The sequence below is a fragment of the Amia ocellicauda genome, chromosome 17 (assembly GCF_036373705.1).
Source record: "Amia ocellicauda isolate fAmiCal2 chromosome 17, fAmiCal2.hap1, whole genome shotgun sequence".
Lineage (NCBI taxonomy): Eukaryota > Metazoa > Chordata > Actinopteri > Amiiformes > Amiidae > Amia > Amia ocellicauda.
This window is the reverse complement of record NC_089866.1, coordinates 7824929-7851984: the sequence shown is the minus strand read 5'-3', so window position 1 is coordinate 7851984 and position 27056 is coordinate 7824929. Positions and strand designations below refer to the sequence as shown.

At 37.7% G+C, this 27056-nt stretch overlaps 1 protein-coding gene across 18 annotated transcripts in view; it reads left to right on the top strand.

The window, feature by feature from the left end:
* The first annotated feature begins 12687 nt into the window (after positions 1–12687).
* Positions 12688–27056, top strand: part of rbfox1 (RNA binding fox-1 homolog 1) — a 636526-nt gene continuing 622157 nt past the window's right edge. For 5 of the 18 annotated variants that reach the window (XM_066689827.1, XM_066689822.1, XM_066689834.1 and 2 more), the window contains exon 1: positions 12731–12982. In XM_066689827.1, the coding sequence (XP_066545924.1) occupies positions 12746–12982 (237 nt within the window). In that variant the 5' untranslated portion in view covers positions 12731–12745. Of the gene's footprint in view, positions 12983–27056 lie in introns of all 18 variants that reach the window. The other 13 variants (XM_066689842.1, XM_066689823.1, XM_066689841.1 and 10 more) reach the window with 12 other exon arrangements.

Genomic DNA, 27056 nt, shown 5'->3' with positions numbered 1-27056 from the left:
TTCAAGTACAAAAAAGAAGAGGCTCTTACATGGTCCTGTTGGTGATGCAACACTTTGCAACTGGAGACTTGAAAGAGAGTTTGTCATTTCTCACACCCCAGAATTTCAAAATCCATCAGAAGACATTACAAAAAATGAAAACCCTCTCATGCATTTTTAAAGACATGACTGGCTCAACTTAAGGCATTAATGTCCAGAGGGATCAATGAAGTCTGATGTTGAATTCCTGGACTGATGGTTTGGCTTCGCATTTCTGTTTGATTTTCCTGTTGAAAAGAGTTCTGACCCCTTGTCAAATTAGCAAATGAAAGCCTAACACCTATGATAAGATGATGAAAGCCCACCTGGAAGCGTTAGATTTCCAATATGAAGGCGATTTAATAAAGTGTAATCAATGGATGGAATGGACTCTTCGTCTGTGCTTGGCTTGTTTGACAAGATGTGTGTGATTATAATAGTTTACTGACAAATTTACACACTTCTATTTTTCAAAAAAATGCATTTGTTTTCAGTTCTAAGAAGCTTGATGGTGCTGGTGAGCGATGCTTTATGTTTTTTGTACAACTTTGTAACTCAGTTTGCATTTTGCTGATAACTGTTATTGCTGTACATTTTGAAAATACATTTTAAATAGTGTTTTCAATATTTGGTGCAATGGAAATGCCAAGCCATAGTTACTGTACAATATATATACATGTTATTTTTCCACTTCAATCTCAGTTGCACTACTACAAATAGCCATGGACCTCTCTACATGATTCTAACATTTCCGTCTGCAGTTTGAGGAGATGGTGGCGAGTGTTTATGTTAATATCTTTTGATGTTCCCTTCACATTCATTTTGTGAATTATCGTTAAAAAAAGGTTTCTAATTGCTCAGAAATTCGAGTGAACAGAGGAGGCTGACACACGCTGCCGTATAAAAAATGAGATGACAAACCAACTAATGAACAGAAACTTCCTATCAGTCATGACAAGGGACCACAACTAAGCAGCAAAGCAACGGAGCACACAAGGTCGAGAATCCATTTCAACACAGAGCACTGCTACACTGACATCACTAACCCAGACTTGTACGATTTTACATATCCAGCCATGCCTGGGGACTGATATTGGGTTTGTGGCTCATTGTGCTGGTTGACTCATAGATCTATCTAGAAATGCAGTTATAAAGCATTCGTGAAATGATGGTTTACGTAAATGTTTACAACCTGTGTAAACTTTGTAAATCTTAGGTTGAATATGGTTTAATGTACATTCACATATGTCACAGTGTGTCTTTGTTGTAACATGTTTGGTCTGAGTTAATGAACATGCTACACAGCTGAAGCAATAACGGATAATTGGTCTGTGGTTCAGACTGCCGTCAGTCCAAGGCTAAATCATTACTCCACCTACCCTTATCTCAAACACTGCACCTATGATTGGTAATAAAGAGGTTCATCTGTTTCAGTTGAAAATATTTATAGGCCTCGCTTTTTTTTTTTTTTTTCCTCCCCTCTATGTCGGTCTAGCAATCGCTCTTCCGTGCAAATTCTTCAGTGCAAGGCTAATGTACTTTGATCTTAACTATATTGAAATTACCTTTAATAAAACATGCATTTCATTATGACTGCTCAATTATCTCATACACAAGAACATGGTTATAATGAGGATAGAATTCCTTTTTATTGGGGCTTGTGGGGGAGTGATAATCAATTTGCTGATGCATGAAAAGCAATTAAAGGGTAAAGAAGTAACAGCTCTGAATGACAGCAGACAAACCTGTTTTGATTTTTGTTTCCTGGTGCAGAATTAAGCATCCACACCTATTACATAACTTCCTAGGGTCTAATTCACACTTACATACTCGGCAACCTTGAAACCATACACGTATATTTGTGTATATACATGAGGACCTGTTTGAACATGATAGTTTGCAGTAGTCCATGAATCCTTTGATCTCTGTCAGAGCAAGAAACTATTTCAAAGGCAAATCTACCTTTAAAATTGTAATGTCCTATTGCAGTATTTAAATCGAAATGTCCTGCATGCTGTAATTTGACTTCTGAAATGGGTATCGGTGGATTTGCCTTTGTATTGCTTATGCCACCTATTTGCCATTTTTGACACTTCGAGTATATGCTGAAGTTTTCCTCCAAAACACCAGCCGGCTTTTGTAAATCAGTGAGTTTCAATTTGGGGAGTTTGTCAGTTTGTTGCTTTTTTTCGTGTTTGTACAACAGTGCTGCAGTATCAAGGATTGGTGCTGATTTTAAAGGTCCCTGAGCAGCAAAATCGTAACCTGACAGAACAATAACAGAAGGATATTAAAGTGATGTCATTTCTCCATTCTGCGACAGTGTACAGCGTCATCCTCTGCCCCTGGTCTGAGCTCGAGTTCATCTGGTCTTCTTTCTCTAAATTGTTTCCTCTGATGTCATCTTTGCTATCATTCATTTCAACACAATGATTTTAATGCAGGTTTGACACTAACAATGAAAATGTCCCTGCTAGTCTAATTGAAATCTTTTCATTTTACTTTCATATGCATGTTCTTTTTCTTTTTTTTCCGTTTCAAAAACAATGGGTCCTAATTTATTTTGCAGACGTTTCTTAGGTTTATCTTTTAAACAAAGCACTTTGCCTTGTGTCCAGCACACACCTAATCACTTATCAGATATATTGCTTACTGTTGCTTCATGTTATCGCTTTGTCATCTGAACTGTGATAAGGCAGAGCTTTTAAAAATGGAATTGCCCTTACTGTGGTCCTTGATCCACCAGTGAAATGCTGTTGGATGTTTTTTTCTTGTATTTCAAATCAGATTGCTGCATTTTTAAAAAATATTTGGCAACGCAACAGGAAAACACAGTGTTTGTGGCAGATACTCATGGAATTTAATAGAAGTAAAACTGTGTGCATAAGCACTGCTGGAAAGATTCTGTATGTAATGTGATCATATTTTTATTCATATAGTTTTCTGGACAGGTTTAAATAGTACTGTGTGAGTTTTTTAGGCTCTGAGAACAATACCTGTAGATAGTACTGAACAATTGCAGGATATCATATTAGCCTGTTACATACAGTGAAGGTGTGTTACAAATCTGCAAAGCAATGCAATGTTGTTTCTCTTTCCACAGACACTTTGTGAGGAAGCAGGGAGGAAGAAATCACTCATATCTGAGCACCTCTTGGGGTGATATTCTCATATAATCAGGAATACAAGGATCATTTAAATAATTAAAGCTGCCTAAATTTAAACATGTAATTTAATTAATTTAATTTGGGATCGTAAATTGGATCCATAAATGGGCCTGCCAGGGCTAGATGGAAGTAGAATTTCATTAAAATGAAAATTACCTATGAATTTATTCAAGAAATGAGGAGAGGCAGTATCCTAAGGCTGTTTACCTTTTTAAGGAAGACTCTAATTGCCTAGAATAAAATATGAGCATATTTTAGTGGAGGAACCTAAAAAAAGAGATGAACTGCATTCATTACTTGATTGACAAAAGAAGGCAAAGCTCGCCTCCATTGAAAAGTTATCCAGCTGACAATATATTGGCAAGGACTGACTCTGGACTGAAGTTACACTCCAACCTATGTGATTATGAAAGACTGTTGAAACAGTATTTGGAAATATGACCTCATACTTGTGCCAGAAACATGGCAGGAATGGAATAATCTTTATTAACTTCATAATTCCTTCATACGTCCTTAATAAATATCTATATTTTTTCCATTTTGTTTGGTTTCCTTTGGTTTGGTAATATTTTAATTTACAAAGACGGCTGACTATTTCCTTTTCCTGCTGTCCTTAAATAGAGGTTCTTAGCAACTGATCTATGCAGTCTCACAATAAACCTTTTTTAACCCACATAGAATGGTGTTCAAAGTTTTGGATATGGAGAGGAAATGATCAATACCATGAATTCCCCATTAATCTCCTCCAATAGTATAGACTTATGGAGGTGAGGGCAGTTCAGACAATTACCAGAGACAGTGGGAGTTGCAGTGTGACGACAGGGGTGAGGAAGGCTCACTAATCTTCATCCATAGAAACATTGTTAAAGGGATGTATTTATACCAGTTGTGAGAGGAAACCATGTGGCGCTGTTCCTTTAAATTTGACTGCACATTGATTACACTTTCACAACTCATAGGGTAATTGGCCTAAATGTCTGTCCCTGACTAAAAACAATTTTCAACTTGACCTCCTGGTCATTGTAAATGCAACAGTCTTCCCAAGGAGCAAATGTGCTGACTGCAATTATTATCCATTATTCTCAAGCACTTCAAATAATTGCTGCAGAGTCAGCTATTGAAGTTACATGGGAGTACTGTTTGAGAAGAGAGTTTATACTGGGGTGGGTGGGCAATGCATTCCTCTCAGCACCTGAGTCTGAAATCCCTGCTAATCCCAGAGGTCTCTCAACCCTGACACCAGTGTGTTTATTTTTGAGTTGAATCTTTTTTTTTTTAAATCTGATTTACAGTTATTAAACTGTCAGTCACACAGACGAAACACAACCGCATCTATTCTGTTAATAATTAATAATTAATAGATCACAGATTGACAGTTTACTTGGAAAACAGTTTATTGGAAAGTTGTTTTCACACAGCTTCCATTTAATATTCTTGCTTAAATGCAGTTTTTCTCATATGTGGTACTGCACAGTGTTACTGTATGACCTTGCATTGAAGCAATAAGACAGATAATTTCACACTGAAGGTGTGTGGAAATTTAATAATGAGATAAGATTGTTTGGGACAGTTTGTTTATGTGTTAATTGTTTACTAGTATGCTCTTTTGATTAGGTGTTTTATTAGGTGTTTTATTTGTAGCAGCTGCAACTAGTTTTGCAACCAGCTTTAAGGCTGTGGCTCACTTGATTTACAATATTTATGGCCACTGTTCCAGTTGGTATGCTCCGAAAATGAGAACTTGCTAAAAGAGCATATTAGAGATATTTCGGGAGTATTGATTTAACATGACTTAACTGCTTTCTTCTGTTGTTAATGCAAACAGCATCACTTCAAGGGAAAATTCCCTAAATAGATCAATCTTAGCATGCGCCTAATCTATTCACACACAGCAAAATATTGAATTAAATTCCCATTAAAAATACAAAATATGATTAACATTGAATTGGGAAATACATGTTTTTGTTTCCAACAGTGTTCCGTGGAGAAATTATAATTCCATTTTTTACGTTCTAACACTGTTTCCCAAGTGCTATATTTGTGTACGGGTATTGCATTCTGTTTGCCATTTGAATACGAAAGCATGCATATTGTCTACAATCATTTACATAGAATTGTAAAGTCTCTCAAATTAATCGCACACTAATTTGAAATTTGGACTTTCACATTTATCACTTGACCTTTAGTACAGTCCATTATTAGTGACAGGAGGCCAATTTCCACAGTGGTAGTTACACATAAAAAAGACCCAGTAAAACACTATATTGGAGGCTGTCAGTGCTGGTGTGAACCTGGTGTATAGCTAATTATGACCAGCATTCCACATCGTGCCACCCAGAATCGGTTGAGCACAGCTGGAGTTGTGTAGACTTGAGTCAGTCAGGGCTTCCCCTGCCCTTGTGTTGTTGCTCAACACAGACTCCTGTGGATCTGTGATACCTGCGAGCCCACAGTGTTATTAGTGAGAGCTGCATTTGTCTTCCCCCTGATGCTACAGCTCTACTGTTTACACCGAGGACTCACAGTGTGATTAGAGCGGCTGACTTGACAACACCTGTTCCGAATACCTGTGTTGGTGACACACATCTCTCCTGCATTGGCACAGGAAGTGGCGAGCGACTTTGATAAATAATTGATGATTCGAATTTAGGAGGGTGTGAGGGAGCGAGAGACAGAGAGACTTGTGTGCTAGCATACATTTTTCATAAGAATTGACACATACCTCTATATACATCTCTGAATGACTACCCGTCTAGGAAATGCAGCCCTTTGTGTATCACTGGCTGTATCCGACCCCTTTGAGTGCTGACAGTAAAGATAAGTACCTGTAAGCACCTCTCTGGCCTGTGACCTTTGCATTAGTGGAGGACTCTGCAGTTCCAACTTACTTGATCTCAAGCTATCGAGCAAGGTTTCAGGGCAGCCAGCTATTTAGCCTATGGTGCTTATAGTCACCTGACCCCATCCTGTGCGTGTACCAAAACCATTTTGGTTTCATAAATATATTATTGTTATTATTATCTTACACTGGTCATATGATAAGGATAACCTAATTATGTACCGTACTGAAAGGCTCTAGATCTTGTTGTGTGGAGCTAAGAGCCTTGTCAACTCACACAGTGCTGTTTATGATAATATATTCATGGTAATAATATAAGATTTATGGTAATATCCAGGATAAAGGGGCACAAGATAAAGCTAATTGTATTTCCATATGTTATAATGCCTCCATATATTTTCATAATATCCTTGCATTGACTGCTGTCTAAGTGTTGCAATCATGACTTATAGGAGAGATAGGACTGTAGTATTCGAGGAATCACTGAATATAGAATTTGTTGGTGACTCAGAAATAGACAATTCTTGTGTATGAGAGTCTTTTTAACCAGGGCCACAACTGTGTGTTCATCTTATGTACTTTAAAATATTTTAACATGTCAGGGAAAAACAAGGCATTCTGATTTAGTTCCAAGTAAAATCTTAGCCAAGAGAAGATCCCAGCACTATGTTTTACTGGCCCAACTTACTCCCACTGTTTTCCATTTCAATTACAAGTGACCACATTTCTAAATGACAAAATTACAGATAATTGATAAAAACTCATCAATGGCAATTTGGTGATTGGTTACTAAAGTAATTTATAGTTGTGCATATTCAGTTCAGTGGCACAGAGACCATACTTTAACCCCATTCTTAATTAAGTCTCCTCTTCAGTTTTTAAATATCGTTTTCTGAAATAGCTCCTTTTTATTTTTTTTAAATAGTGCTTGATTTTGGAACTCACAATCACTGGTGCTAACAGTGGAGAATGGAGTGTTATGAGAACAATGCTCATGTAGAGAAAGAGAATATGTATTGTGCTGCATTAGAACGTCATTATATATACGGAGATCTGCCAATTACCCTGAAATATTCTCCTCCTATATGTTATGAGAAATTTGCAATTTCAGATCATATGCACCATCCACTTAATATATTAATGTGCTTTAAACAAAATACATTACATTCGAATAAGTAAATATATAGATTTTCCCATTACGATGCGATTAAGAAGCATTAACTAAAGTACACTCTGTTATATAAAATGTTAATTTAATCTGGGAAATAACTGCAATGAACTGAAAAACAATATGCTTCATAGACTCTTGACAGGAAAAATGAACTGTCATGGATTTCAACTGGAATAATAATATATGAAGATTCACATTCTTAAGAGCACTAGACACATAGCAAAATCCATAACCGTTTTTTTTGTACCAGGAACACATAGAAGTATTACAGATTCAGAATGGGCATCTATTCTGATTGATGAGTTAGTGTTTCAGTTTATGAAGATAATAAAAAGCAAACATTCTACATTAAATAATACCAATATTAACAATAATAATCACACAGCTAAGCTATGACTGGTTCTATCTATTCAATATTATCATTACACTCAGCTTAGTTTTAAGGTCGTTTTATTGACATGGGGTCACAATCAGCTTTGGACTTGGTTGTGCATGCAGTATATCTCATCAATCTAAGTACAACAGTTTAATTCCATTTAATTAAAGGCTTTGCTTCACTAGTTTCATTATTAAACATACAGCTTTCTCCTCAGCTAAAATCTGTAGAAATTGCTCGTTTTCCTCACTGGAGCATAGATATTGTATTATTAAATACAACAGAACTGAAGGCTTCATTTGCATGTGTATGAACCAGGAATACTGATGTCAAATGTCCTCTTTTATTAGATTAATTTTAATTTGAAGGATAGTTCAAATGCAGTGAGCATGAACTCACTCCCAATTTAAAGCATGAGAAAGCCAGCCATTGATTAACTTAATGCCTCTGAACGGCAATTCTATCATAACTTCTGAAGGCATTTAAAATGTATAGGCACTATCCATTGATCATTAGCACAGCATTAAATGCAAACGCGAGTCACACTTGTGTCTCAGTCAATGCAGGACTAATTTAGCAGTATTGTTAATCGTTCGGAGATGCATTCACCACTTTATACATCAGACTATTAAGTAGGGTTTAATGCTAAAGAAAATCAAAAGATTGCATGGTGTCAATGTTGCCTGCTCAAGAAAAAGTGCAGCGAGGGCTCGATAGGAAATACAAAAGCTTTTGAAAAAAGACATAAAAGATTCAGCACTTTCCCGGGGTGTAGATTGCATCACATGGTGTTAAGGAACTTGCAATGTCTTTTATTTTTAATATTTCTTTTTAATGGTACACTCATAGCACTTAGTTCACTGGTGGTGAATTTCTTCAGGGTACAATTGTATCTGCTGCACAACTCAAAACACCCATCTGTTCTAACATACTCTTGCAGTTTATCGCATTGCAGCCTCCACACAATCTCGCTTTAGCCTACCCTGCACACCTGGAAATTTCCTCCTGTGCCACTTTTGAACTGATTCGATAGAATGATTGTCAGTTTAGCCACTAAGCTTTTAGAGGCGGATTTGGAACCGTCAGGCTTTTGCTGACACTTTAAAAATTCATATTAGGAAATTATAACTTTTCTTTCTCATTCTTTCTTCTATCACCGAGAAGTGTGGTTAGTAAAATCAGCACGTTACAGCTTCATAACAACAAGGTTTGGGACATATGCAAAAGCTACTATAATACGAGGGTTCTTTCTGTCATGGTTTGACCTTGATATGAATATATTATTGAAAACAAATCACTATTATATGGCCATATCACCATAATCAACCTCTTGGGGACAAGTACCCTTGGCTCTCAATCAGCAGAAAGGGAAAATGAACACTTATGTGTGGTTAATGGTCAGCCCCATTGTCTTTACCACTAGCTTAATTTTCTTGATAAGCACAACCGTCTACATTGTGATGCATTGAATGCTTTCTGTGAGTTCAAATCCGTAGTATTTATATGTATGCACATCACCACTTTGGCCTTTGCCCAGCTGAAACAGGGTTTCAAATCCCAAGCTTCAGAACACAGACCTGGGACTGCTCCAGGTCTGGTAAGCTGTAGTTGCAATCCCTTTAGCTGAGCTGATAGAATCCATATTACCTTGCATAGTTTCTCTCCTGCTATTGTAACACCCTAACACAATGATCGGTGGCTTAAAATCATGGGCCGGTACCAAATTATATGTATCCTAGGAAGCTGATATTAATTAATGCTTAAGTAATAACTCCAGAGAAATAAAGAGGCAATCATATTCCTGGCCTGTGAACCCACAAGAACTTTATTTGTATGTAAACTTGCTGCTACTTTCTCTTTGTTGAGGATGCATTTGAGGATAAAGAATGCTTCTGGGTGCAATGCTTGTAAACATATTGAGAACAAAAAATCTGGGTTCATAAATTATTCTTAGCTTGGAAACAAACCACTATGAATTGCTAAACATACCCGATGATCCGAGTTTCCAAAGCATTAATCATTCATTCAGGTGTGTGTTTTCATAACGCATCACTCAATACACTTGACATCTAACAAACAGCCTACTCCCAGTGCCGAGGTAGACTTTTTGACCCATATCAATATTTGTGGTCTCCAGAATGAACAGTCTTGCAGGGGAAATCAATTCTTATTTGAAAACTGCACCACCCTTTCTAAAATGGTACCTAGATTGCAATGTAAAATTAATAAATACTAAGAGGATGGTTCATTCTGTAGCACACAATGTGACAAAAGGGACTCTGACTTTGGAGAAATGTTTCATGAAGATCAGTGCAGTGCCTTTTTGTCTAATTCCCTGTCTTCAGATCATAATTTATAGCCACGATGGATTTATTGATTTCTAGCAACACCTGCAGGTACAGGACTCACCAGCTAATTAGGAAAACAACAGTAGACCTCCACAATTCAAATCACAGTGAGACCATGATTCATTGCCTTGTAATTGAGCGGGAGTGTTTCCATAAACTGGAGCTATGGGAAACCCAGTGTGACTGAGAAGGTGCATGCCGTGTTTCTGTAAGCTGGCTTGGCGCTGCTGCGTTAATGTTAAATGTTCAGAAATGGTTGTATTGATTTTAAAATGTTGTGTTGTTGTCTTTTCAAGGCTGTGTTTGAAATGAAGACATGGGAACTACTACTACTACTACTACTATAATAATAATAATAATAATAATAATAATAATAATAATAATACTATATTCACATCTGGCATACTGTTAAAAAACACTAGGTTGTTTGTTCCTCCTGCATCCTCAAACACAGTTTTGCTAAATCCTAATTTTGAAAAGCAAATTCAGAGACTGAGAGATCAACCTAAAACAGGACCGGAGCCAGAGCTGTCCATGGTGCTGAGCAGACAAAGGCAACAGCTAACGGCAGTCTGCAGGGCGAGGGACGCCTGGGGCAGCTTAAACCTGACATACACTACAGCATATGATACATCTCAGCCCGAACCCATGGAGGAATGTGCCACTGCACTGTTTTATCATCTAACGCCTGATTCGTACATTGATAAACAGGGGGCTGTAAGGGATTTTGGACAAAATTGCACTTTTTTTATAGGACTCCAGATGCACATGGAATCGACACAAAGAAACAATAATTTCTTTCTCAACAGTTATTATGCTTGTCATGTGTGACTGACAATATAATAAAGTCACCCCCTTCCTCCTCTTTTATATATTTCGCCTTTGTTTATAGTATTTTATGTGATGGGTGAACATTGCACCCTGCTGTTTTTTTGTTTCTACTCAAGATCAAATAAAAGATTCAAACTTTGTCTTAATGTTTTACATTTTAGTCAGTCGGCTACTACTGAGAAATAAAGCTGAAATGTAACTTTACCACTTTTCGGTGTGATTTTTAACTATAGGAACAGCTAGAGTAGCACGCATTTTAATCTTCATTCATTGGAACTGAAGTTAAATATATTAACTGCTCGCTGCAGAGATAAAGTCCTGGAAATCAATTTTAGACAACATCATTTTAGATCACCAGTATGGCTAGGAGGGCTGTAGAGATCTGAATCAACCACAAGTGCAGATTGGCCTTCCAAAATTAGCCTCAAAATTCATTGTAAGTACGTCAGTTTCCTGCATCATTCTGCTTTGGGGCCTTTTGGGCGGTGCAGATTCTGTTTGCAGTGACATTGCAGAATATCTGCAGACTTCCATGGCAGCTTTACTGGATAACATCGGGTTCTGCTTAGACATTCCCATAGAGTGATTTGTGATTAAATAACTAAAAAAGCTACATGACTTTAAGAAGGTGTTGTTGTTGAGTGCAGAAGAGACTCTATGTCCTGGAACAAGTGCTGCACAGAGGTAAAAGAGGCAACCCAATTCTGGCTCATTCACATGCTGTACTTGGTTGTGACCTTGGTAGCAATAAATGCACATATCCACTCTGTTAGCCCTGCCTAGCAAGGCGTAATTGAATGACAGCACTTAACTGTCCGTGTACATGAAGCGCAATACTTTCATAGATATAGCCTGCTTAATGCAATCAAAGGATTGCCTGATTTGTATCTTGTTGCAACTTGATTTCTTAGTTACAGGACTAAATGAACACAAAGCAAAGCATTAAAAACACCCCACACTATTTACACTACTATAAATCAGTTCAGTGCCATGCTGGAGTTTCATGCTGGTTTCCCTTATAATGTGTCATGCAGTACAGTGAGTGCTATAAACAAGTTGCTATATAAAAGTTCTCTTAACATCACCTTGTGTTTTGCATTACATTTTTGTGATAGTGACTGTTTATACACTTCGAAAAACAATTATTGGTTTGGATTCAATTAAAGGATTTGTCTTTTGCTTTTAAACTGAATCATTTTCATTTTAACGTGTAGACATTTGTAAGCTTTCCAATAATAATAATAATAATAATAATAATAATAATAATAATAATAATAATAAACACATTAGCATATATCTCCATAACCGGTCCTGGAGCCCCCCCCTGCACTGCTGGTTTTCGTTCCAACTGAGCTCTCCATTGCATAATTGAACCCTTAATTGAACAGTTTAATTGAAGGTTCAATTAAATAATTAGGAGCTCAGTTGGAATGATGCCCTTAATGCCCGCTTTCAAAATAAATAGATCAACGAGTAGCGTGTAACAAAGCGCATAAAAAGTAGCAAAGGCAGTCAGACCAGACATAAATGTGGTTGATTGTATATTATTCATGCATTCTTCTCTTACAGGAATGAACCTCACATAAAGTTTGTGTAGAACTTAAGTTCCTAGGGGCTCAGTGTCCAGTCAGCAGTCGCCCTCGCTGACACCTGTGAAGGGTGCCCGCCTCGCAACCTCACCTGCCCAGGTAAGCATGGCTGTAACGCACGGCTGGGGCACGCATGTGAGAGCGCATACCAATGTGCATTAATAACATATAGACATGCAAACGTGGAAGACAGTGTTCAATGTTGCTGACGCAGCTCCAGAACTGGGAGGGATTTCATCAGTTTCAGCAACGAGATAAAGACAGCAGCAACACACACACGCACACACACATTACAGTAGAGGCTCACCGTGGGGGTCTGGGTGAAACTGTACCTCTGTGGCACCTTGAGAAAAATACCAGCTAGCCGCTCAGGAGTTAAACGAGGGAGAATAAGCAGAACAACACAATGGCAAACCCTTCCAGCAGCGCGGAGGACGCGATTCGTGGGAAGGGAAGGGACGGGAAGCTGAGGAGGGAGGACACAGAGGATTGTCAACCCGAAGCGAAGAGAGTCAGACTGGGGACCGGAGAGGGAGGAAGCAATGTGAACGAAACGGAGATGCAATGTGGGGAAATGAATGGGGGGCAGCCGCTACAGATGCCAGAGGAGACCAGGCTGCAGCCAGGTGGAGATGCGCAAACTGTGAGTATCAAAAGCCTCACATTGGCAGATTTGAATGTGCATTCGTCTGGATTGTAAATGTGGTGGTTTATTTGGGCGAAAGCACTTTGTTGGTATGCCAATTATTAACTCATTATTCGGTCAATTGTAAAGTCACTTATTTGTGTTAATGTATGTAAATGGGGCACCTGGTTAACGAGGCTACACCGGTCTGCTCTGGTTTACACGATGCTGGTGCTTCTCGACTTTTGTGTTGTTGTTGTTGGAAGCGGTAGCCCATTTACTTTTTAATGATCTGTAATTATGAGCGTGCAGTTGGGAAACGAGCACAGGACGCTGTCTCAAAATCCATCTTGCCATAGCAGCATGTGTTTGCAGGCTCCCTTGCTCGGCTCCTGATGGCTCTGTGAATCTCGTCTGTTCAAACAGGCGACTGGCGCTTGCCTGTGCAACAGGGCATGCTCAGCAGAAGAGCTGAAGCCTCTATTCATGCTAATAGTACTGTAGTTACTAAAGGCGCCTTCAGCATGGACAAATATTTCATTTAAGTGACACGAGTCCTACCCTGGCATCTCCACTGTGCGTCTCGGGTTACCTGATGTTGCCAGCAGAAGACACACACGCCAAGGCACATTACACTTAGTAGTAACTGCCCAGGGTTATTTTTGATCAATTACACCCCATGTTGGTGTATCAAATGAATGCAAAATGCATACAAACACATAATCATCACCAATTAAAATATATTGAACGCTAATATTACTCTAGGCATCGTCACGTTGCAATTGCTTATATATTTCTCAAACACTGCTTTATCCTAGTGTATCCCTCCAAACTCTCCATTACTGCATTTTAAAGAAAAAAATTGTACCCAGCTTCATCTTTGTTCAAATATCCACATGAAGGAAAGGGGGTAAATGTAAACCCTAGAAATGAATGGGGGGGGAGGGAGTACACTTAATTGTAGTCTATTTCCCCAGAAACCCACAGCTCTCACCTTGTGTGACTTAATCCCTGATATCCTTTCATTGCAGTAGTACTGTGGTGTGTGTGTGTGTGTGTGTGTGTGTTTTCTTTCTTTGGCTTTGGGCAAAACCTAGAACAAAGGTGGTGAGTAGGTGGGGGTGCATGGCATTTGCATTTTAATAAAACTGTGCCAGAAATACATACAATAATGGCAAAGCAGTGTATATAGGATTCATGAGTATTTCACACAGTTGCCATTCATCTCTCCACAGTGTCTCGTGGCCTGGAAGACATTTACAGCTGTTACACTACAAGTTTACTGAGGTCAAAAGAGCTGGATGTCTACTGTCAAGTGTCAAGCACTTGTACTTACATAGAAGATATGCCCTGACACAGTTTTATTTCCATAGCCTCCTTGCGTGATCTGTCTTTTACAACTGTGAAGAAACACCTTGGTCCTGTTTAATAACTTCCAAAGCAATGCTACATGCCACTGATTGGCAGTTTGAACTAAAGAACGGTGTTGACTGAGTGGGATCCTGAAGGTTGTTGGTGCACCTGGTTCCATCATGAATAAAAATTTAAACCAAACTGGCTTGTACATCTTCAAAGCCATGTATAATGATTATATAATGAAACCAAGCACAGAGCTGTTATACAAATAAGGTTACAATACTAAACAGGGTCATTTGGTTAGCATTGGTTTTAGATAACCACTTGATCATCCAGTATTGTAGCACGAGAGATGCTGAAGTCAACTCTGCTTTAAGCGTCTTTCCTTTAATTGGACAGGGATCGGGAGATGATTCCCAACAAGTTAGTGTCTAAACCCTGATGGGTTAAATAACTGCTGTGCAGCAATTGGACTGAAGCAAAACTGCTGCAGTGATCTCCTGCATTACTGCTGCTTACAAATCATATCTGACTGACCAATTAATCAGAGACACTTAATACACACACGTCTGTGTAATTCACATTTAATGAGTGTGTGTGCTTTTGCTTCCCTTTTAATGTACACTGCAGTACATTGCTGTTCATTTAACTTATTCATACCGTTAGTCATTGGATATTTTATTGCAGTATTTAGTCATGGATACAAAAAATAAAAAAGAGTAGCTTTATACAATGTATGTAACTGTGAAATTATGAGCTAACTAATAGCTGCATTCTCACGAAGGCTTTGCTTTCCTTAAACACACAAAAACGAAACTTTTGTGGGCACCTGGAACCTTTTTTTTAATGCAATCTTGTGGACAGGAAGGTCGCATTTCATTTGAAATCAATACAGACTGTATTCAATTTCAGCCAAGCAGGCAGGATGCTAAATTAATGTTGAAACACGGAAAGGGCAACTCGATGAATTCACGGAGCCAAAGATTACAGGTCAGATTTAGTTGTGTATAACTGATTTACTCTACAAAGCAATCTGCTTTTTCTTACCATCTTGCCTTTAAACAGTTTAGTAAGAACATGTACCACTTGATGTAAACCAGATGCTGAATGCTACATTGTCTGACTCGCATGGTGTTTTGTTTAACAATTCCCAACTAAGAACTGATAGTGATGCACCCAATTTTAATTATATCCCTGTTAGACTGATCACTTTTGCAAGTGTGTGATGCTGGAGCCACCGATGTTGGTTTTATTTTTACTGTAAATAATAAATAATGCACCCAATAAGCACCAGGCAGGACTTCCTCTCATGTTGGCTGCATTCATTCTTCTAAGTTGTTTTGTTTTTTTGTTTTTCTATTGCTTCAAAATATTTTTGGAAAAGGTATATAGGACTGTATAAGGTGTATGGACTGAATAGGATTGTGGAAAAATTAACTAGGTCATTCATTTTAAGACTGGATTGAAAAGACCACACACACACATTTTACTCTCTCTGCTCTCCTCCTCCCTCTTTTTTTCTCTCTCTCCATGTTATACTGAAAAAAAGATTGCCTGTAATAGAACTTTATTTATATTTACTCAGACATTGTCTATTACTAAAATGCTTACAAAATAAGTGAGAATCGCATTATGGATGTCAACTATGGTTCTCTGGGTATTGAATGACAAAGAATAATAATGTGCCTTATACTTATTTTCCATCCTGATGTAAGATTAAATAAAATAGACTCCATTTGTGGGAATCCATGTACTTGGCCTTTGAGAAATTACGCTGTTTTTAAGTAATGCCTTTTGAAGTGCTCTGAATATTTTGTAGTGCATTGACTTTGGTATAGAGAAGGACACGCATTCTTTTTGTAGTCCTGCCATCTTTTGCACACACTCCTTTCAACCACTTTCAACCTCTGACAGAATATGCCCCAGAAGTTATACCTTGGGGTATAACCTGTCTACTTTACAGAGCCGCTCAACTGTCCCAAAAGGGGTAAAATAAAAACAAAAATAGATTTGCCATCCTATTCACTTCTTTTTGGCAGGTTCCCCTTACAATTTTTTTTCTTCTGTAGTGTTCATACTATCAGGTGACCTTCTCAATTTAATTAACTTTATATTCTCACTTTGTAGTTTAAACTGTCTTTTAAGTGTTTGGAGGGACGGCAGGTTTGTTTATTGGTGGCAGTGAAATAAACAAGTGGACATAGTTGTGGCTTCGCTGTTGGTCAGTCATAGCTTTGGATGTACAAGGTATTTGTTGACAACAGCAGCAGCAACACTTCACACGACCCCATTCCCCTTTCATAAGCACGTGTGCTTCATAAGAAAAACCTACATGGAGAGATGGCAGCAGGAGAGGGCAGAGACTGCATGAATAAAGCCCCTGCTATATTGAAGTTTGCTCATACAGTACTGTCTCCTGATGTGGTTCACTGGTTGATAAGGGAATTTAGCCAGAGGATTAGATCATAAATCCTGCTTGATCATGAGGAAGAAAAGGAGAAGGGGGAAAATAAATGATCTAAATGTCTGCGAATCTAAATGAGGCGATTTTGAAACATAGAGATGCGTGCAAGATTTCACACTAAACTCCCCGTCCCGGCCTCATGCTGATATGTCTGCCAACGTCCAGGCATTTCTCTGTTGAACACTCTAACGGACTACTACAGATATTGTTTTTTCCAGCCTTGGCACTTGCAGTAATCAGTGCTGGCCGGATTTAGGTGTACTGCCGTTTAAAAGTTTGCATTGAAGTAGCCCTTGTGGCCCACACAGCTATTGTATCTGGGTTATGTTGTGTAAAAGAGACTGCAGAATTAAATCAAACGCATGATTTACAAATAGAAAAAAATGAATCCTTAAAAATCCTTTATATGTCAGTTGTGTGCCGTCAGGACCTTCAGGGTATTCTCTGCTGACCATGCAGAGCCAATTAAATCATCAGTCAAATTTTGTATTTATTTTTAACCCAATTTTTCTCCTCCAATTTTCTCACCCTGTGTTAGTATCCAATGGGAAAGTCAAATGTCTTACTGCTGTCCAATCATTAGTGAGCAACTAATCGCTATTCCTTTCTGTCAACCATTTTGCTTGGTATTGAAATTCATATAATTATTTAGAATTTAGTTTTACATTTAAAAAACAAAAACAAAAACAAAAAACATGAGTGTTCCCAAAGTCACACATGAGCCACTGTGACAACGAAATCCTTTGGACAGAGCCACATTGATCTGCTGTTCAACTCGACGATCACAAACATGGGGACACAATATGTCACAACGAGCAAGTAGGGAAAAATTGTGAGATTGTTAGACGCTTGATTGATCGTCTACCTTGGCAAGCAATCTGGTGAGTAACATTCTACATGTGTGCAAAATAGTCCAAATTCATATTTTGTTCATATTTTGTGTCCATAATTTGTACAGTACATAATGCAATGTTGCAATACAGTGTTTAAAATCAAAATGGTAAAATCGTGGGGGGTGGTGACGACTCTACGTCCCCACTCGTGTACCTAATAATATACACACACACAAATGGACACATGGGGTGTGTGCATCAGGTCTGAGGAGTTCTTTCTGGTGGGATTTTAATTGAAATTCGGATCAAGATTGTGAGAAATCTGTGTACATTGTAGACGTTCCTCTTCGAGATGCATTATCAGTTTTTCTGTCTTTTTGTCAGTTTGCCAAGTTGCTCAGAGATTTGTATGCTGCCGTATCTGAGCCACATAAGTTTGGTCTAAAGGTGCAGCAATACTAACCTGCCTTTAAATCGTGCTGTCTAGTACTTGCTTGACATAAACATACTTATTCCTGAATCTCTATAGTGGGTGAAAAGGTTGAGGAACCATGCAGGTTTAGAGCTGAGCTATTCGTTTGTTACCGTTTTCATTTCCTCAAGGATATGAGAGTTTTCTTGGAGAATCCATAATGTGTGATTTATTTGAGCAATGAAAATAAGATACAGGAGTTGCTTTATTTGCAGTATCCTTTGCCACACCATGCCCTGCGTGGTCTGATTTTTATATTTAAGGTATTTAATTCTCAGGAGTGTTTTGGTTCAGATAAAAAGTACAATTGTTATATGGCAATGATGCTACAAGTACATAGGTTATTGGAGGTTGTAAGAAACAAACGGGGACAATTCAAATTGCTGTGACCTTCCATGATTTAGCCGACATAAGGGAGTCTGCGGTGGTGTTAATTATGTCATTGGCCATGTTTTAATTTGAATATTTTAATTAAGAGTCGGCCTTTGGATAGAAAATAAGACCTTGCAAACCTAAAAATATACTGTGAATGACCTACGGAAGGTAAATTTAGCTGTAATGTGTTGGAGGCACAATCAGACCTCTGAGCTAGCTGAGGGGGAGATTTTTTTTTGCATAGGTCTTGGAGAAATGAAGGAACTTCCTGTTAAAGTGTAAATGTTGCTATAAATTCAGATTTCCGATAAAAAAAAAGAAGTGTGCCTTGTTCTGAAATGTGATATACCATGAGCTTTCAGAAAATGGGACATCAGGGAAACCTTGGTACATGGGAGGACACTAACAAGGTAGGAAAGAAAACATAAGGCTCATAAAGTAGAAAATAACTGGCTAAAATTAGGTTAGGGCAGCAGGGATTATAGCAGATTTTTGTCTGATTTTGCATAGTGTGCAAGACAGATTGGTTCATTTGAATCGTCTTCTGTATTCTACAATTAGTGATGTAAAGGTGTGCATGTGTGTGTCCGTGATCGTCTCTAATTATAGCTACAGCTATAGTGACACCACAGTAGAGACTCTGGGAATAAAACCCATGCTTGGGTCTTTCCTAAAGGACATTTTGACCTTGTAATTAATGCAGTTGGGGAATGGGGATAGCAGGATTTTATCAAATGCTTAAAATGTGGTGTAACACATTTAGTGTTTATCACTAATAAAAACTAAAAACTTGAGACCCTTATTTGCTGTGAAATCCCAAAAGATACACAATACATTTTACTTCAAATTGGAAAGAAATGTTCCAGGATAGGGATCTGTTCATTTTCTGTTCATCTTCCAGAAATACATCTGAGGTCCTGTGTATATTGCACAACATATAAAGGAAATCTGATGTTGGAATTATATAACATTAACTTTTATCCGTGTCGATCAATTCAAGAGGCATCAGGATCTGGTTTAATAACACCTCCCTTAAGTATTACTATCTTTGTTTCACAGCTGAGAACTGAAAAAAAGGACATTGTTCTTGTTGATTGATTTGAGACAAGGTAATATTGGCAGATCAGCTGTATAATCTACCTTTGTTTTTTATGTGCCTGAATACTTTGGGGTTTGTGAAAAATTGTGTTTTTGTATTTATTATGGTTCACACAAAAACATTATGGTGAATTTAGAGATCGTTTGCTTGATTACCATTGGGGAGCTCGTCCTCCTCCTCTTCTAAGACCGGTGTGTTTCTCGAGCAGCAGAACACTCCTGGGTTCCAGGGAGCCTCACTTTGATGTAGATTGAAGATGAGTGAATTAGGAGTGGAAAACATAGGAGAGTTTTTGATATTGCCTGTTAGGATATGATAGGGATATAAATGCTTGCCCTCCAGAGAGAAACTGCTCTGCAGGATCAAACAAGAAATCTTAATTCAGAAACACAGATAGGCTGAACAACTGCTACCTTTGCTGAACCAACCAGTAATGAACACAAAAGCATTGGTAGTAACAGGATTTTTTTTTTTCTTCGGTTGCTTGTTTATTCTGATTTACTCTGATTTGAATACCCTCTACAGCCAGAATTAGCCACTGGTGCTGTGAACTGCAATAATCCAGCAGCAGCAGATTTTACTTAGATGGCTTTAAGCAAGCAGTTTAATTAACTTTCTGCCTCTGTGTTGTGCATAACACACTGTTCAGAAGTGCCAGAGGCATTCTGTAATACCCTCCGCCTGCCTTTTTTAAAATCTATTTGTGATAAAGTGGGCCCATCTTATTGAATGTTATGGGTTTAATCACCTGTTTTGCTATTTTCTTGTGGTTATCTACACACACACACACACATATTATTATTATACAGTATGGCACAATTAAAATGTGAATTTATGAACGCTAAATTCATTGCACACTAGTATTTCAACTGCAGCCTTTCTGCCTATAAGCTTCAACACAAACTGCTGTTTTAAAATGCATATAAATATGACTTAATATCTATGTACTGTTATGAAAGGCTTTAATAGATACAGTCTAGGAGGGTGAAAAGGAGAGATCACACAAGAGTATGGTAGTGTTGTCTTGGTCCTGGGGAAATGTATGGATTAATGGCACCCTTGAGGACAAAGGTTTAGTGACTCAAAAAGGTTTATGTTGTAGTGTTTAAAACTTTGACACTAGGGTCCCTGGGTCTGTATCTAGTGCATATCCACAGTGAATTTGGACTCGGATATAGAAATGTATGGGAGAGAGAGCTGTAGTCAGCCATCCCTAACTCAACCCAGCTGGACTGTTTGCATGGAGTCTGAGAGTTGAAACCCAGGCTTGGTAGATCTGGTCACATAAACAAATAAAACATACTGTTAAAATCGCCTCTTAAGTGGGATTTCTTTTCTTTCTGAAAATCACTCTTGGTAAGTTGAGGAGTCATTTTATTTTCATCGATTTTACTTTTCTTAGTGCACCTGGAAACCGTTTGCAAACCGTTCTTCTCGGGCTTGTGTCATAAAGGAGAGCAATCCTACTGTCATCTTGAGTGCAATTTAAAATCGGGGTAAGCTTGACATTAACGCTGTCAGATCTCAAGAGCGAGAAATGCTGAAATCCGTGAGTCTGTACAAGTGTACATGAAGTCATTAATCTTCAAATGTGTAGACCGGTACGTACATGCATAAATGCAAAACAATTCAAGGTTGCCTATCTCTAACTATGTCTGCAAGGAAGGAAGGAAGGAAGGAAACCAACCAAGTACCAAATATTCATGAGACAATTGCAAATTATTCATGGTTGTCCAGCTCCCCTCCCCAGTTATATTGTAACAATTTGTTCAAGTTCTTTCAACAGACAATTTAAAGCAAAAGGCTGAATTTATGCCTGAAGGAGGTATAGATTATACTTTGACAAGTAAAGTAGTTCATAGCAGAATGCCCAATTTAATGCAATAATTAAACAGTAGAGAGCACATCTGTTTCAGATATATATATATATATTCTTTCATGCAAATATTGCAGTATTTGCTTTTAATTTTGGCTCTGCAGTTTTCCCAGTGTTCTGTTGACCTTGGTGAGCATCTAGAGGTGGGCATCAATAGTGTACACACAGAGGATTTGTACATTTTTTTTTATTTTTGTAGCAGCTTACTTCCATTATTAATTGCTTTATATTGCATATAAAAGTAACACATTTATATTTGTATTGACCTTCAATATTGTTTTATACAGTTGCTGTGTGGTTATTAAAATAACTCATGGTTGTGTTTTGGCTGTAACATTTTTATTTTTCTAAACTTACTCTGAGATCATTGGATCAAATGTCTAAGCAGATTTTGTGTCATTGTAAAAAAATCTATCTATTGATGTCTGTCAGTCCAATCTGTCATTGCATTTTTCATTATTCTTGCAGTTACTTTTATAGCAAACATGTCATGATTCTGTGGCATTTACTCTAGAGTCAAGACTCATTTATAATACAGGAGAGGCTGAATGTGGTTAATACTGCTTGTACATCAATGCCAAAGAGATCAAAATCATATATTTATAGTGGCCTGTGGAATTGGTTGCAGTGAAGGTAGGGATGCTTTCCAAAATAAAACCACTTTAAAACTAAAGCAAATGCACTTGTACCATTTAATAAAAGTGTAACAAATGCAAATACTCAAAAATAACTGATGCAGACTGATGCTCAGACCAGAAGCACAGGACCTCCCATCAGGTGAATCTTACAAAGTTACATATTTTACGGGAATAGAGCAGCAGCAGAGGGGAAAAAAATAAATTAGACGTTTAAATTATGCTAAAGAAGTATAACTTGAAGATGCATTTTAGGCAGATCAATTCATGTTAATGTCAAATGCAATAAAGGAAAATAAACTATAAACATTCTTTAATATATCATCCATGGCTTTAAAACCTAGAATTGCAAGCTTCTGGATTTCAAGTTATTTTGTGGGTATTTATTGTGTTTTGCTGAATTGGACAGCTTGTGTCGTGTGTGCCTCTCCATCAAAAAATAAATAAACATACCTTATGAAAACCTCTGCTTTTATACTTTTTTTGCTTTGGATTAATGAGTGGCAGTTATACATTGCCTTTCAAAGGTTTAAATCCTATTGGGTATTGTACCGAGAGATGGGTGAAATGTAATTAGGCCCCAAAAAAATTGAGTTTGAGTACAGGGAACGTCTACAGTTATCAAAGTAAAATTAATAGTCTGCCGTGAGTTTCAGAGTTAATAGCGGTTACAGTGTTTTAGACTTCAGATGATTAAAGACCCATCACATTTGTCTGATGGAAAGAAAGCATTTAGTTATCTTGTGTATTAAAATTGATGTTCTATGTAACGCTGAGTAAATAATAATGTATCTTCGTGTCGATCTGCTTGGTAGGCAACGAGTGAATGTGTGGAATTCCATCTTAGGAAAAAAAAAAGCTCAAATATATTGTATATATATATTTAAAAAAAACAAAAAAAAACCTACTTCCTTTATGGATGGGTGAGTGATAAATACCCTGACTCTTTAAAGTTGAGTCAGCACACTGTATAAATAATGCCATAGATCTGCTTGGCTTCCCATAAAACTGAAAATGCCACCTACAATGTTACGGTCCTAATTGGGCGGTAGAAACGCACCCCAAGCCGTTCCAGTTTTAATTTGTATATTCATATTCTGTATCAAGGGTGAAAAAAGTAACGATGGAGCATTTATAGACGTTAAACGTACAAATAACTGACCAATCAGTGGTCGTGATTTTAGCTAATCTGTCTAGCACAAACCAAAACAAAAAAGCCTTCTCGGGGTGAGGCCGGGGACACTTAGCTGAGATACAGTAGTATGGTTTTAATTTAAATGGCCCACTACCAGTGTCGAATAATTTGGAACTTAAATATGAATACTGTCAGAATGTAATAAGCAATACGCGCCAGTCTTTCGGTGCTAGACAGTGACACCAAGTAACTCTACACAACGAAAGTGGCTTATTAAATCTAATCTAATCCCTTCACTCATCCTTTCCCTGTGCCAGTAGATCATTACCACTAATGATTAGCGTTTATATGTTTGGTCTGCTGTACTTTAATGTTCCCAGATATGTTTAACTAGTTATATAAATCTGAACCAAAAGACATTTTCATTTGGTAGGAATAAATGAAGGGGAATCTGTCCACTTTCTGTATTGCAAGCAGAGAAATAAACTAACTGGGCTTTATAGGTCTTGGTTGTTAATGCAGTGGGGCCTGCTAGGAGGGTTAAATAAATGGTTCAGTTATGAAATATAGAAGTTCAGTGTAATTTAGAGTTAATCTTTGAGTGACAATCTGAAGAGGCTATGGCCGTTGGGTACCAGATTGTTCACCCCTACACACACACACAAACCTGTGTGATACATTTACTGATTTTGTCTAAAATGTCTAAAATGGCTCCGGTAGCTTAGGTCACATTTCCTTTGTTCCTGACTGCCAGGTAGACAGCGCTGACTGTGGTTATTATTTATTTAAAATGGACCTGTGTTTTGGAAGGTGTGCTCTCGGTGTCGGAAAGGCAGCTGCTGATTTGACCCCTTGCCAGGTTTCAAGGGGAAGCAGGAATCTTTTGAAAAAGGTGAAAATGGGCAATGTGTGAAAAGAAGGAAAATTGCTTATTTTTTTTACATAAACGGCAAAATGCATCACAATGCTGGGCTGAACCTTCCGTTTAAATACTCCTAAACACTTGAGAAACTCTAGGAGAACAATTTATGCAGTGTGTAGTGCCGTACATAAAATGGTTGCAACATAGTGGATGTAATGACCCGCTTCTTAAAGTGAAAGTTTATTGCTTCCAATATACATCAATCAGGCATTTCAAGGACACTTCACAGTGGAAGGAAAGCAAAAGTGATTTGAATTTCCTTTATGCGTACATGTGTTCCTTTTGTACAAAGGTTTGTTTTTTCTCTGTTTTTCTTTCCCCTGTGTTGAGAAGATGTAATACTAATCTTCAGTTTTAATGATAAAAAAACTGTTGTTTTTGTTGTGGTTTAATTACCAACTGTTATTTTTAATCATGTTCATGGTGGGGAAACTATTTTAACAACAATGCATTGAGGTGAAATGGACATTTTTTTTGCGTCTTCCTACATTCCAAAGACACAATTAATGTTTTGACTACAGAAATACCACACAATCTTTTTTCTTATGTCAATCTCTGCATAATTGGCAGAAGTGGAAGTCATTTCAATGTGAAACTGTGAAAGTTTCAAAGCCACAGATTGAGTTGTCGGCCAGAAAATGGCCTTGAGTAGAACAATAACATCCACACAGTTACACTTACACATAAGAAATGCACAGATGTATTTATCTTTTGTCTGTTTGTTGCAGGGAAGTTCATTTTGGCTTCCAATAAAGGAAACTCTTTAAGCAAAGGCTGAGGAGCTGTAACAAAGGAAACGTGATTGATTTTTATTTATTTATTTTTGCCTGTGTCCCAGCGTGTGGTTCAGTGTTGCGCTGGGTAAGAAGGTCGTAGGTTTAAATGCTGCCATGGGAGTTGGACATATGCCATCTGCCTGTCCCAGCGTGGCGTTTTATTTCGGCTGGGTGTCAGGGCGTGTGCGCAGTGTGTTATGAGAGATGACACGCACTGGATAAAATGTCAAGCAGAGGTTCCATCTGCTCTGTCGATTGTTAATGTCCCAAGAAAACTGTGTAAAGTTAGAAGAGAAAAAGTGGCCTGGCACAGAAGACTAAGGACATAATATTGTAATTTTATGTATTTATTTATTTTAATACACTCCTCCCCCCCTCCATTTGCTACATAAATCTGGGTGCTTGAAACTGTTGAGTAGTAACGTTTGTTTAAAGTAAAGAAAACGTTTTAAAGACTAGAAAAGACCTTGAATCATGGTGCATGTGAAAAATATTAATTTCAATTTCAGTAGATGTTGGCGAATTACCAACAATTGCTTGCTATTAGTGTTTATTGATTTTATTTTTTTAATTCCTGTGAAAATTTTTTGAACACAGCTTGCATTTTATCCAGAGACTTTTTTTCTTCCAATTCTCCTAGAAAAGACTTTACTAGAGTACTTTTTTTTGTTTTAACCTCTGTATAATCAGTGTTAACTCCAGTAGCTTTTTAAAGACATCCTGCCAGTGTTTTTAACCTTACCTTTAAAAATTTCAGCATGGTATTGATTTTTACATCTCTGTGTGCACCTAGCTTTGGACAATCCTATAATAGTGTCATGTAAAATCCATATCATGTTCAGAGTAAAGGAAGATGGGATGTTACTGGAATGACTTGTGTATAAATTATCACTAGACATTCTCTTGGGGTAAGAGATGATGTATCTAATAGAGTTTTCTGCAAATATTGTGATCAATAAATAGAAACATCAATTACTGGTTCTTTTGGAGCACAGGTTGGAAGGCTTTTAATCCATTGGCTGTAAAATTTCACTGCATTGAAAGACTTGTGACAAATTGCTAACTTTATCAAATTCATTAGTGGCAAAATCAATTCACAAAGATGGGGGAATTGGAAGTCCTAAAGTCCAAATGGTGCAGGGCATTGTTAACCAGGGTCTTCTATATAATTGAGTGCTCTTCTCTAGTGCAGAGTTAAATCAAATGCTTCTTGATTTATTTATACACAATCTTGCTAAATATAGGCTACCTTTGCAGATAACTATGTAACAAAACATGACCTTGGTTTCAATATTTGGAATTTTAAAAGATTTATCTGCACTATTTTTCCACTTAATAAACCACTATTCTGTACACAAACCTTTCATTTGAGTTCATTGCAGTGTTCAGTTAAGTGCAGTCGTTATCTTAAACCCTTCTACGGTGCTTTTTATTTTCTTCTCTGTTGACCGATAAAATATTTCGCCCCAGGTGCAGATATTTAAAAATATATTTTCCTGGCCAACGCAGCTTTGGTTTTAAAGCGCAGGACAAACCCCTCCTCTGAGGAATGACTCTAGAAGAACAACAATAACAGAAACTCTTGCTGTTGCTTTAAAGGCATCCAGTTTTTTATTTTTGTAGTTGGATAAAGGGAGCCCTGTATCATACATTTTATTGAAACGAAATCTAAACTTTTTGTCCTGGGTATATGAAACAATTAAATGCTAAAGCTTACATTTGTGCAATAGTTCAGAAACTTAAACAAACAAGCAATGACCTCTGCAAGCTTTCAGGAATTGGAAGCTGGCAAACAGGCCATATTATGTCGGAGGTAGGGAGGACTTGCATAGTTCAGGCCATGCAGAAGATTGAATCCCCCGCCAAAGCATTGTGTTGAAAATGGCCATCATACTTGAGGGCGATGCAATCAAAAAAGCCAGGTCTATTTTCATTATCAGGCTATTTAGGACCAACCACATACAGGCCCAAATCCTAATACAAGTAATCAGCTTCCTATTGACTATATCTGGGACTCCTCCACTCACTTCAAGCTTGTGTATCGCCACTTCCTCTCGGCGTATTGACCAAAATAAAAAGAACAATAAATGCATCATTGAAATTCTATATTGTGAGGGACGGTTCCCCCAGAATTTCAATTACGTCGTTA